General features: G+C 36.3%; 1 protein-coding gene across 1 annotated transcript; it reads right to left on the minus strand.

Moving 5' to 3' along the window:
• Window positions 1–976: 976 nt before the first annotated feature.
• LOC110680424 lies at window positions 977–11,589 on the minus strand. Its single transcript, XM_021856221.1, has 2 exons — window positions 11,423–11,589; window positions 977–1,287 (listed from the first exon to the last, which is right to left on the minus strand). The coding sequence occupies exons 1-2, from the start codon at window positions 11,442–11,444 to the stop codon at window positions 992–994; spliced, it is 318 nt and encodes a 105-aa protein (XP_021711913.1). The 5' UTR covers window positions 11,445–11,589; the 3' UTR covers window positions 977–991.
• Between the last annotated feature and the right edge of the window lie 3,019 nt (window positions 11,590–14,608).

The raw sequence follows: 14,608 nt of genomic DNA on the forward strand, positions 1-14,608 counted from the left end.
ATGATAATGTTGCCTAACGAAGTACACCTAGATATAAAAAAAATGAATGTAATGTTTGAAATGATACTAATTTAGTAAAAAAGAAGTAGAATGTCACAACCATGATTCGCAACTTCGGACATTAAGCCGAAGTTAATTATCTTTATTATTTATAAAATATCTTAAAAGTTGTCATATTATCAACTTTGTCAATAAAACTGAACTACCTGATTAGTGCTTAGTGAGTAAGCTATGATCTCACAAGCTTCATTCTTACCTCAATTGCATGCCTTAAGCAATGACGCCATGAAGAAAAGTTGTCCTACGAGTTTCCGATCTCCGAGCCGCGGCAGACGAGCCCCCGGTTTGAATAATTCTCACGATAATCAAAGATTAATATGGCAAAAACGAATGTCGAGTAGGCATTTAGCGAGAAAACGTGCAGCCTTCGCCGGCGCACAAGGTTCGCCCTAAGCGTGTTGCACTGGCTACGATATCAAGAGTGCAACAGGTTTACACTCATTACAAGGGTGGCAATTTACGGTAGGTGGCCTTACCTACGGCACCGAAACGAAGTACTAATAATGAGATTATCAATGAAGCGGCTGCGACGGTGTGTCTCAAACCGTTGTTAACGATAAAAATTCTTAAATCCTCAAATTTGGCGCCCATAATTGGAAAGATTCAGTATTCGAGCATCTTTTCTTTAAATTTTAAAAAAATTTCAGAGGGTATTCACATGCTTCATTATGAAGCATACTGCTACATACTACATACACACTTTTCTATACTTTACATGTAAATAATGCCTATAATTTTTTGTAAATGTACTAAACACTGCAACTTCTGATTCTTTCAACGAAATTATTTCAATTTTCTCAGATGAGATGCTTGGAAATCATCACACTAAGTTTCCCGTCATGTTGGACGCAATTCTAAAGAACGATCAATTTTTAAGTGCAAAAGTCCTCAAACTTTTATGTGTAATATTAGTTTTTTTCCTAGAGTGTGGCTATTTTTCGTTAATAATGGTTTCAGACACACCGTGGCGGCATGTACTTACATCGCTGAGCTGACTGGTAAGAATTCCACGCGACTGTGCCAAGCTGAGCACGTGCTGCAGGAAAACAGCATTGGAGACGACACTCGGTTGAATGGCGGCGAGACAGTACTGTCCCTGTAGATTCTGCTGATCGGCGGCGTTGTTTTTCTCTCCGCCGCGAATTTTCAGACACTGATCGTAATCGCCGAACTGGTTAACGTTTCCGTTCAGAATGCCGGAACTGAGCTTGGCGCTGGAGTCGTGCACTGTGGAAGGAAGAGACGGGTGAACGATTACAACTGGTGCCGTTTAATGATTGTATGTATAAAAATGCTAGTAAGTAAAAAAATTGTGAATAAGGGAAAGTCTTAAACAATAATTCAAAGCGTTTACTGATAGCTTTAAGGATGTCATTCTAAAGCTCAAGAACAACAAGGCCGCTGACAAGGATGGTATTGAAGCCAAACTCATTAAGCTGAATCTGGAGAGTTACATAGTATGTCCCAGGTTCCCACTTCTTCCAAGAAAAAAAATCGCAGCAAGCCTTGCGCGCGGGTGGCTGCGTTTCGAATTTTCTGTCACGTTTACTTCGGTTCCGTTTTCTATTTCTTTTTTTTAACTTGGCTAGCAAAAAATAGAATAAAAAATGCCGGTTGAATATTTTCAAATGTGGAATAAAGTAATGAAAGTGTGTTTTCGCAAAGTTTAAAATTATGTGATTCCACTGGTGGTTCGGCCGAACAATCGCGAGTGTCATTTTGCGAAAAGATGGTGGAATCGCCAGTGCTTTGCAGCAGTTAGAAACAACCAGCCTTCCATGCGTGTGAGAAACGAGCGATTGATTTGCTGAGGGAATTCGAAGAAAGAGTTGGATGAGTTTGTTCCGATATGTGGCTAATTGTGCCTTACCCTTCCATTAACACTCCACAATATCCCGTAAACACCTATGAGAGGTCGTAGAGTTTCCCTGCATCTTTCTTAAGTAGGTGTTCATTTTAACAAACCCTCCCCAATCCCCAGCATTCGCAAGGACGTGGCCAGGACAGCTCTCAACTGTTGAAGGATGCGTCTTTCTTGCCTAAGAAGCAGGGATTAGTCCCAAACAGAGTTGCTCGCTGTCACTATCAACGCTTAAAATTTGCTGATTCGTATAGGCCTACTACGATACAATTCCGGATCAATCTCTATCACATCAACATCATTCTGTTTCACTCCATCTCCAATGCATTGATGGCAATAGACTATGGATATCACTGATGGGCCATGTTTTGCCTTAATTAAGCTAATATAATGGCAATTCATCATTACGATATTTTTGACAGTGCTGCAAATAGATCGAAACTACGTGTTGACACTGAAAAACATTAATAGCATGGATAATTACCACGTGATCACTCATTGTGCAGTGATTCTGATCTAGAATGCGATGTCAACATCACTGCTGTTGGTTGTCAAATCAAAGTGATATTGATAGCTCGTAATTGATATTTGATAGTTTTAGAGCATCAGACATCAGCTGATATGATTGATATTAAGCAACTCTGGTCCCAAATCTCTGGCTTTGGTTACGGACGGGAAGGAGACAACCCTCATACAACAACGGTCTAGGACTGTACCACCTACGAATTAGGGCGAATTGCTTAATGCTAATGCTAATGCTAATATTTAAACAATCAGCGATTTTATACAATCATCTTTATTAATATTTCAACTGAACTTCATCATCGTCACCCATACTGAAATTTTCTAACACAACTCACAATAAAACAATGAAATAATAAAAATGCTCTTGCTGAATTATCGAGTAGTTTAGAAACGATGATGATAGGACGATTAACAAATTAAGGATAACATTCGTATTTTGATGTCATCATTATTATCCAGGCTGTTCCATCGAGAGTATTGATATAATATGTCTTGTTAACTAAACAACTAACTAACAAATGAAAAAAAAAAACAATATTTTCCAAGTCGATAAAGCATTGATTTTTATTTAACTTCAAACTTTAGTTTTTTTATTTATAAATAAAATCGTTTTGGACACGAATACAATTTAATATTCAAATAATGATTTAAAGCTTCATAAAATCTGTTTGATCGTCAAGACAATTAAAAATTTCTTAGAAAACTTTTAATCTTATCATATTAATGTATTGAAGCTGAATCATCATTTTACAACTTAAGTTTAATAATTCAGGTAAAGTTTGATAAAAAATTACTTGTCATATTTATCAGCGCTACTCTTTTTACCGAAATTAAAATGATAAGACTAATTGACTGATTTGGTGAGTTTTTTTCCTATTAAACTACTTAATTTCAATTATATCAGGGGTTGGTTTACATCACAGGGTAGGGTATTTTTTTTCTCGTTCAGAGAGCGAGTAATGGCGCTTAAAACCAAATCTCATTAGCTAGGACACAAGATGGAAATATCTGTGTCCCATCCCTGGAAGACAAACGCACATGGAGTGACATTAACTTTCTTAGCTACGTCCCTCCCATTGTTGGCAGAATCATTCCATTCACACTTGCACACAATGTTACCTCTGAGATAGGTCCCAATGTTTAATTTCTTCTTTTTCTTATGTAAATATTTATTCTTCGTTTATATTTTGTCTCCTTTTCTATATACATGTAAATAATTATCCCCTAACTATAAAATTTGTAAATACTTATATAAAACTATTCCCTAACTATAAAATTTGTATATATGAAATCTGTAAATAAAATTTGAATTCAAATCCCGTCCCATAAAACCCTACATCGTCATTCCTTCCTCTTGCAATAAACTAACATGGCGCACAATACCAACTGCGCAAAAACAAATTGCTCCCGGGAAATGTTCCGCGAACACAGATTTTTGCAGCATCATGAATTTGCTTAAAAGCCAATGTTGGAGAAGGCAAAGGCCTCTTTTCGTAACAAAGTTCGAATTGTTTAAACCGTACGTCGAATTTAAAAAAGTTAATCCTCTTCGCAGGAACAAAGTTATAAGTTTTGTGCGACGCGAGTGGTCCCAAGTTGCTGCGGTTGTGATTGTGCCCGATGAATCACCGCCCGACAAACCGACCAACCGGCGACCGACAAATGACCGCCAACCAGCGCCAGGTGATAAAAAGTGCAAATCCTTCCAAATAACCCTATTTCCCTTTCCTTAAGAAACCTAATAAATCTAACAAATGAATTTAAATTTTATATAATCTTTAGAGTGTTCAATTATTTTACTACGATTCCCTTTTTTCTATGTTTTGTTGAATTCCATTTTGCTGAATTAGTGTGAGAAGTGAGTCCGCCCAGAAGATAAAACGATTCTCCCGGATAGACCCTGAGAGGGCTTAAATGTAAATAATTCTGTAAATTTCTTTTTGTAGTATTATTAGTGTAAATTTTTATTTGATCTTTTTTCTTAGTTTTTTTAATTGAATTAATTTGAATAGCAAATGTGTGAATTAGATAATTGTCTTACAACAATTACAAAAAAATACTAAGTTACACTTACACTAAATTTGAATCCGGTCGTATCACTCGCCTATAGTGAATCCTAGATCATTCCCTTCCCTATCATCCAACTCCTTAACATCTATGAGGGCGTCGGTGAGTCGCTGTCCTCTCTTCAAGTTGGTGTCATATCATCATTATCCTTAACTTTCCTCGTAACGGAAAAGATGGGCATGAGGACGGACCTGGTGTAGTGGTTAGAACACACGCCTCTCACGCCGAGGACCTGGGATTGAATCACATCCCCGAGATAGTCACTGACAAAAAGTTGTAGTGACGACTTCCTTCGGAAGGGAAGTAAAGCCGTTGGTCCCGAGATGAACTAGCTCAGGGCTAAAAATCTCGTTAATAAAGAAAAAAAAAAAAGATGGGCATGGCCGGCAATGGAAATTGTCATGTCTTTCCATCTCTAACTTCCGATTGAACAGTTATTTGATTCTTAATAGTTTTTCATAAGTAACACTGCGGAACACGTTTTGTCTCAAGCACCAAAATACCGCTATTCGCTTGCTGAATCCATTGCCGTTTTCAAATTATCAATAGCACGTCTAGTTTTTGAGATATTAGCTGTAGAAAATGCAAAAATTGACTATTTTGGCCAACTTGCATGCAAGTTTCCCAGCTTGTAAGGCAATTTATTAGCTTAGTTTGACACAGAATTCAAACTTTATGTGTATAACAATACTTATCGGCAAAGTTTATAATATTTTCGATGCGGAAAAGTTATTTTTTGATGGTTTAAAAAAGTATTGTATATTCCCATATAAGAGAAACGACGAATTTTGTATGGAGAAAGCAAGCATGTCGAAAAAATTGGTTTAATCCAAATTTAATCGCCCAATTTCGATCAAATGTAATCCAAAATGAAAGTTTAAGTGCAAAATAGCATGCTTAGTGGATTAGATCACAAAAAAAGTTTGATAAATTATACTTTAAATTTAATGTAAACATCAATAAAACCAGTGTTTTATACAACTTTGGTGACCTGTAGCTAAAAATTGTGACGTGCTGGAACATATCTGAAAATGGCATCAGATTCAGCAACCCCAAATCTACTCGAGACACATAATTTGATCCTTGAGACACGCAAAAATGTCATTTTTGTTACGCTGTGTAATTGGAATAAGAGTGGTAAAGTAAATAACATGACAGTCTTCAGTATGCAATCTACGAAATACTCCGTTACCCACGCAACGCAACGCAACGCTTCCAAAATCCTGTGTAACTTGGGGGCCTATTTTGTAAATCGAGCACATTCATGTGACTCGTCTGTAATCACTGTCGATCAAAGTAAGCATGCATGTTTCAGATGTCACTCGTCGACTCCCATAGTAATCCAGTCACATAGAGTGGACAACTGTCGAAAAACTCGAGTGACAGACCGTGTCGAACGATATTTTTTGGTCGACAGTGAGTCCAGTCGTGTCATTTTGATCGACTCGACTTATAAAATAGACCCCTTGATTTTCAATTGGACTAAAGAGTCTTAAATTAAATAGTATTAGTTAGTAATAATTTGATTTCCTCTATCAATGCCGGAATTGGCGCAAGGGTTTTTTTTTCAAAATTTCGGATAATTTCCAAAAGGGCTTAAAGTCAGGGTTTAATTGAGATTCAAATATTATTCACAAGTTTATAAGACTGATCAAGACTTTAAAATCATCGTCTGTAAGCAAGGATACGAATTTTACTACCATATCGGATTCTCATGGGCCAACACAAAATGTGTGTTATTTTCAAACATCCTGAAAAAACGACTTTGTGCTGATATTTGCCTAATTTTCTCATACTTCACGACACACAAAGATGCTTAGTAGACCTGTTCATATTAAAAAAATGGTTGGAAATCTACCGGTGAAGCAGTATTTGATATTCTCATGCCAAAAACAAGGTCTGGTCAAATTTTCAGCACATTTGATGGAGATTTCAATATGCTTCAAGTTAAAAATGTGTTTTTGGGCTTATTTAAGGTTTGAAAAAATCATAACTAGCATGTGGAAAATCAAAACCACTTGCTATTACCACTATTTGAAAGCTAATTCTATTCTGTTAAAGTTTGTCGAACACGCTAATAAGATTAAATTGAGTTTTAACATTGTTTGATCCAAAATTTGTTCTTCGCAGTAACCCAGAAATTACAGTTTTCTCAATATATATGGTATATAAAACACCCATTGACATTATTTTTTCAGACCCTAGTTAACGGGAATCAAACATAATAAATTTATGAATTCATTGACCATCAAACAGCTTACATGTTGTTTAAGGCAATAAATTACAAGAAATGCCCAAAGACCGAACACCGCATCGCAACCTGATGATTGATAAATAACTACCTATTTTTACAATTGATTTTCGCAAGATAAATGGTAACTTTGAACGGGAATTGATTTTTAGATATGCAGAGTCCATCATGTCTGGAAATTGAAAATCCGAAAAATTTCATGCAGGCATGCTTTTCAGTGAAAAACACTTTCGAAAAAAGAGATTTTCAAGACCTTGAGATACAAACCTCAACCAAACTATGTCAAAACTTGCTCCAATCATAAAATCGTGTTCGGAAAAAAGTTCGTAGAATTGGATAAACTACTATGTAAAGGTATTTCCGATAAATTTTGATGTTTCGTTCGGTAGTTATGATTTTTTAAAGCTGAAAAGAGCTCAACACATAATTGAAGCACACTCATATTCACTCTAAATTGAGTGAAATTTTGACCAGAAGTTCATTTCGCAAAGTATTTGTTGGCTGGGGGAGTTTCCAGACATTTTTGAAATATGAATAGGTCTAATGCTTAGTATTTGCGAACCATTATTTATTTATTTAGTTGGTGTTAAGCATCATTAATTTGATAAAACTTCGTTAACGATGCTACGCCAATTTACTCGGTCCATGGCTGTGTCTCTCCAACTTCGATTTTGGCCCACGTTCTCCAGATCTTGTTGCACTTGATCTAGCCACCTCCGCTCGGCTTGAGCTCCGCCCGCTTCTTGTGCCAACCGGATTCGACGCGAACACATCTTTTGCAGGGTTGTTGTACCGGTACTCTTGCAACATGCCCTGCCCAGCGCACCCTTCCTGCTTCGCAACCTTCTGGATACTGGGTTCGCCCGTAGAGCCTAGCGAGCTCGTGGTTCATTCTCCGCCGCCACACACCGTCTCCTGCACTCCGCCAAAGATCGTCCTAAGCACCCTTCGTTCGAACACTCCAAGTGCTTGCAGGTCCTCTTCCAGCATGGTCCATGCTTCATGTCATAGATGACCACCGGTCTTTATAAGCGTTTTGTACATGGTACATTTGGTGCGGGGGGTGAATCTTTCTCGATCGCAGCTTCTTCTGGAGCGCATAGTAGCGCGCGACTTCCACTGATGATGCGTCTCCGTATTTCACGACTAACGTTGTTATCAGCCGTTAACAAGGATCCGAGGTAGACGAACTCATCAACCACCTCAAAAGTATCCCTATCTATCATAACACTGCTTCCTAGGCAAGTTCTTGCGGACCATATGGTCGGAGTGGATCAAGTGACATTTTTCATATTTTGAGAAAAATGTGTTCAAAGTCTTAGACTAACGTTCTGTAATTTTTGAACTCGTTTGATTTTGGTTCAATATTTCTACACATCTTTGTGTACTTCCAAACAATATAATGTGGATCAATAATCATGAAAAATCATAATCCAAACCTCTGATAGAACGATTTTTTTGATGGACAATGTGTACTTGGTCCACTCTGACTGAACTAAAGACCACCGTTCATTTAGTTGGTTCACTCTAACTGAACAATTTATAGGAAAATAACAATCATTTATTGCTTTTCTGCTCAAACTGAGTGCATATCTCTAAGATAAGCAGATTATCAAGACCCTTCGACGCCAGTATCGTAAACTCTTCAATAATCCATTCGTCAATACCGAAATCAGTGGCATTACGATAGCTTGAAAATTAGAGTTTTGCAGGGTCAGGGCATTGAAGACCAGAAATATTCAAATATTTGTTCAGTCAGAGTGGACCAAGTAAAAATCTTGAGTACCAACCAAAATATAATGGTCCAATAAGCGGGTTCTAGCACATTCCATACTTACACCATAGAACTACCATAAACTTATATTGGACTCTCAAATTGTCTCAAAAAAGGCAATAGTCAATCAGTTTGTTGCTTTTCAACACTTGGTCCGCTATGTCTGCACAGAAAATGTTGCAATTTCTGACCACCCATCCAAATATGGTAAATGGTCAAAAATCAAAATCAAATGCATCGAATTACGTAATATTTATAAATTTCTATTGATGGGTAAGTAGAAGAATCATTCAATGTCGAAAAATCTGACAAATCTCTTGAAATGTTTTTCATTGTCTCGCATTCCTCAGCGCGCTTATCATTTTCGCTATTATGGTAATAAGCACTTGGTCCACTCTGACTGCACACTTTTATCGATTTTTATTGATCATCGAAAGTAAATTTGTTACATATCTCTCGAAAATTACGGCATTCATCAAATCAGGTCAAAGTGAAACGGAGGTAAGGTAATTTAGCATCTAATGAGAGAATAATCCAATTTTCCCATGTTTTGTACTTGGTCTCCTCTGACTTAACGCTGACCATATACTTTACAAAAAAGAAGATGAAATCGTTCCCGGAGCAGTTTTGAAGAAGAGTTATACCCTGCCGAGGCTGTTTCCCAGTTGCTGTCGAGGCTACTTCTGCTACATATGTGTTACAGTGCCACGTACACTGGCCACTTCCTAAAGTAATACCATAAGCTGGTTCCGAGGAGAAAAACGTGAGCCAAGGTACACTACACGTAGAACATGTACTAGGGGATCGTCGGTGGTGCGGCATCCCCACATTGCTTGAGTTATCTTCTCCAGAGTCTGGTTCCAGTTTTTTTTTTGGTAAAAAAACAAACTGTTTGGTCATTTGTATACATACAAATCAGATCTTAAGGTGAAACAGTTTGGAATCAACTTCTAAGATTGCACTAAAACTTCAAAGGCACAAATCTCGCGATGAAAGCATCCAACAACAGTGCACTTTTTATTTTTGCTTTGTGCATTAGCAGAAAGCTTAAAATAAGAAGATCAGAAACGTTTGCCAACTATTTCTCCAGTTTAGTGCCTTTGAAAACGTGAGTAGGGGCACAAGTCGGCCATTGTGCCGGCCATCTTTAGATTCTGAGATGTTTCACCTTAAGCTATTGTTGGACCAAGCTGCTCCTTCAAAACCGACAAACCTGCAGCTAGCACAAGTTAAATGCTGAAAGACATCTATGGGCGATAAGCGATGAACTTTATCGTTTCTATGCAGGAGATCATCGTTCCATCGCGCTAGGGTAGAAAGTAGGCGACCACTGCGCGGTATTCAATCATGCTAGGAAAGTTGTTCTGAAGTTAATTGTTAAATGTCCTCCACTAGTAAGGGTGGAGGAAAAATAGAAGAACGTTGCCTTGTAACCCTGGTATGGTTAACATAACGATGAATCGAAGCCGTGTATTAAATCTTCAAGAGCACAAACCTGATAAACAAGACAGCGCCAGCGGTTCGAATTGAAAACTTGATCGATTGATCACCACCAGTGACTGACAAATCGTTCAAGTTTTCAGCTTGAACGGCCTTTTGGTTCTTTTGATTTGTACTCTTGAAGATTTAAAGCGTGAGTGCGATTTATCTTCAATTTAATTTACCGGAAAAGATGATTTTTTTTTTTTAGTTTTAAATAAGACGGCCTTACTGTTGAGGTTGAAATACGCGTATCTGTCAAAGAATACAAACTCTATCGGTATTGAATGGTATACCAGGTTCCCCGTTGGTTTGAACACGTTGGATTCGATCCCAGGTCTTTAGCCTGAGAGGCGTGAGTTCTAGCTACAACACCAGGACAGTCTCCCAAGTAGTAAATTATCTAATTATTTTTTTGAATTTGTCGATTTTGGCGTTGACAGAAGGAAAAAAAGTATGTTCCTTGCAGGACTCATTTTTCCAATTGAAAATCAAGCTGCTTGATTTCCTACGGCAAATTCAAACGATTTTGACAATTCTTGAGACTGATTTTGAAAAGTGATAAAAAACATCGAAAATATGAAAGCTACTGGCGATGATGGAATTTTTACATCCTTATCAAGAAACTTCCAGAAAGTAGCTGACCATTCCCGGTTGACATATTTAACAAATTTAAGTTTGCATATTTTTCTGAAAAATGGAAAAATGTCAAGGTTGAACCAATTTTAAAACTGGACAAAAATCAGAATTTCTATTTTTTTCAACCAGCTCACTTTCTTCAATCAGCGTACTTTGTGAAAAAGTGATTATGTTCAAATACAAAAATTCAGATTTTGCAAATGTTGGTTGTTCAGATTCCGACATGGACATTCGATTACTCAACAACTTTGATGTGGAATAATTTTGATTCATTCCAACAAATCTAAAGGCTAATCAACTGATCTTGCTCTATTAGACATAGAAAAAGCATTCGACAGTGTATGGCATGGAGGTTTGACCGTCAATTTTAAAATTGTATTGTGTGAGCATAACTTCATAGGGAATCTTTGGCATTTTTGAAAATTGGCAGTTCTGTTTTTTCGTCAAAGTTTTTTTACAGCTAGATGCGCTTTTATGCAAAGAAAACTGATGGAAAGTTTAAGCCCAATAGGTTTTAGGAAAATTCCTTTCAATGAAATGAACTAAAGTGCCGAAAATACAACATGATTTATGATGGGAAATTCGCATGAACGCTTTTTGTTTAAATAATCATGGCATTAGTTATTTAAAAAACGCATGAAACTTATGCAAAATGAAAATATACATTTCTAAATGATATCTCCTCTCCACTGTGCAACGGTCTAACAACTATAATTGGCTTATATGTAAGTATCTCATTATGCTCATTATACAAATTAATACTTACTCCTGAGGGCCCACATGTCCATAGCCCGAAGCGAGGTGAGGTATCGTTTGGCTGCTCGTTTGCATTCTGGTGACACCTTCGTGCTGTAGGCCGGATTAAAAGGTGCGGAAATGGAGAAATACTTTTTCCCAAACGCAGCAACGAAATCTGGAAATAGAAGAGGGCAAACTAGATATGTCAACTATGGGTTCTATCGTAGGTTAGTTTAAAGTGCGCTTTTTAAGTAGGTCAAGAGGGGGGCATATAGTCAATGACACTAGCCCTTCACAGCGCGACAGACAGTTTGTCAGTCGCGACCAGAGTTAAGAAGAAGAAGAAGAAGTAGGTCAAGGTCATTTTTTCTGTGCAACGAATTATTTGTACCGCAATTCATGACTGTATGCTACATAATTTTGGTTTGCGCTATAAAACAATGGTTATACTTAAACTCGACCGCTGATTGATTACTCGTTGTGTACAGTTGGAACGCTAAGTGAATTTAAAATCTAAAAGTGAAATAAGTTTCTGAATGATAGGGTCGTCGGTCGCAGCATCGAAATTGTTGGAGGTGGCATATTAATTCATCGACTGTAGTTTTGCATTCAGTCTTATGATTTATGGAGTTGCTGCGATGCATTTTAATGCATAATGGTTTGCGTAACTGATGACGTTATTGCTCTACCACATGAAACGATTTTATGGTAAGGTTCACCGGAGGAAGTTCGAGCAATTGTGACAAGATGATAAGTGAAGTTTTGAAAATGAAGTCAATAAGTGTATACAGAAATTTCATTTATGAAAATTTGTATGAAAAATGGCTAAAAAGTGGAAAAAATCAAAATTTCACCGATGAAATATTTTAAAACTTTCTGATTATGAAAATATAACCCAAATACTAAACTCTAGCAAAAAAAAATACATTCGATTTTCATAATCGTCTGGTTCAGACATAGCGTGGGATGGGATTCGATCCCAGGTCCTCGGCGTGAGAGGCGTGTGTTCTAACCACTACACCAGGCCCGTTCCCATGAAAATTTGTTATATTTGTTAACTTAATGTTTGTATATTTTCTCATCATTATCGGTAAATCTTGCCATTTGAACTTTTAATTTATATATAATTTAGTTGAAATTTCATTTCATTTAATATCGAAAAAAATATGAAGTTTGTTGATAAGTATTGTTTTACACATAAAGCTTGAATTATGTGGCAAATTAAGCAATTAAATTGCCATACAAGCTGTCAAACTTGTATGCAAGTTGGCTGCAATAGTCAATTTTGGCTTTTTTAACCGTCAATATCCCAAAAACTAGACGTATTAAAATATTTCTGAAAACGGCAATGAATTCAGCACCCCTAATTGAGTAAAGAGTGGTATTTTGGTGCTAGAGACAAAAGCGTGTTCCGCACTGTAGTAGTACATATTTTTAAAAGTCAATTGACACCAACTCGAATAAAATATACGCTAATTTAATCAAATTTAGAGGCTAATCAAAATTTCTACGATGAACAAAAGAATTGTGAAGAATTTTACAATACAGTTTAATTCTGAAGCGATTAGAATCAAAACGAAAATTTTGTATTAACTTCTCGTTTTGTTACACAACAAAAACATTTTGATATATCCAATTGAGACAAGATTATTATGGTTCATCATTGTTCGTCAATAAAAAAATACAATTTAAAAAGAGTCGGGCTCGAAAGCTGTCACTAGTTCGTTTGAAATCCTGGTTAGCCCGTGATAACCTAATTTCTTCTAAACTGAAAAGTGTATAAACCCCTACGTAAAAAGTGAAATAAATGTGCAATCGCTCGGAGGTTCACGGTATAACCGTGCTAATATGTATTTGCTGGTGTACATATTTCGATTGCGGGTGTATGAAATTCTTACGGTAAATTTATGGAATGCAATTAATCGCTTAAATTGTCCTTTTAGGTTTATAAGAAAAACTGTGGTTCAAATAATGATGTGCAGAGGACTCCTCGGCTTCCATAAAGCAAGCAACACGTCAACATTTCCTGGGGGCCTTCCTTAGCCGAGTGGTTAGAGTTCACGGCTACAAAGCAAAACCATGCTGAAGGTGTCTGGGTTCGGTTCCCGGTCGGTCCAGGATCTTTTCGTAATGGAAATTTTCTTGACTTCCCTGAGCATAGAGAATCATTGTACCTGCCATACGATATACGAATGTAAAAATGGCAACTTTGGCAAAGAAATTTCTCAGTTAATAACTGTGGAAGTGCTCATAAGAACATTAATCTGAGAAGCAGGTTCTGTCTCAGTGAGAACGTTAATGAGTGATGTGATGAGTGATCTAGTTTTCAAAAACTTTTCGTTATTAAGGACCCCCATTCATGCAAATAAACGGTGTACAGTAAATATATATATATATATATATATATATATATATATATATATATATATATATATATATATATATATATATATATATATATATATATATATATATATATATATATATATATATATATATATATATATATATATATATATATATATATATATATATATATATATATATATATATATATATGTATATATTTGGCCTATAGGCCTTACGATCTCCTAGCGTAAACAATTGTGTATAGATAGCTCTTTAATATTGCGAATGTCAATAACTATCCATATAAGCAAACGAAGTAGGGACAATTTTTTTTATTTCTTTATTAGTATCATTTCAAACATTACATTCATTTCTTATGTCTAGGTGTTCTGTGTTATTTGACAACACTATCATCCTAATTTGGTAAAACAAATTTAAGATTTCATTAACATTTTCTTAACAACATATTACATTTCATTTGCCGTAGCAGTTCAGATTTTTTACAGGTGAGTTGATTTCACCTGCTTATAAGAGAAAAAAAAACGCTTCAAATATACTTAACCTAACTTAACCTAAACATATAACGCATTAATCGTGGCAATAGAAGATTGTAACGATTTATGCCTGGAATAATTAATTATTTTATTTGACATTTGTTCCACTGTTTCAACATGGGATATTCTATGTAACTCATTGGTACTATACCAGGGAGGAAGCTTCAGAATCATTTTCAAAATTTTATTTTGAATTCTCTGCAGAGCTTTTTTCCTGGTATTACAAGAGCTAATTTTGAAGCTTGTGAAATGTAGCCAAGCAAGTGGTAGAAGATTATGGGCATTTAGGCCTGAAGTTTTAGATGCAGATG

Source organism: Aedes aegypti, unplaced genomic scaffold (genome assembly GCF_002204515.2).
Source record: "Aedes aegypti strain LVP_AGWG unplaced genomic scaffold, AaegL5.0 Primary Assembly AGWG_AaegL5_hic_scaff_1354_PBJ_arrow, whole genome shotgun sequence".
In the NCBI taxonomy this organism is placed as follows: Eukaryota; Metazoa; Arthropoda; class Insecta; order Diptera; family Culicidae; genus Aedes; species Aedes aegypti.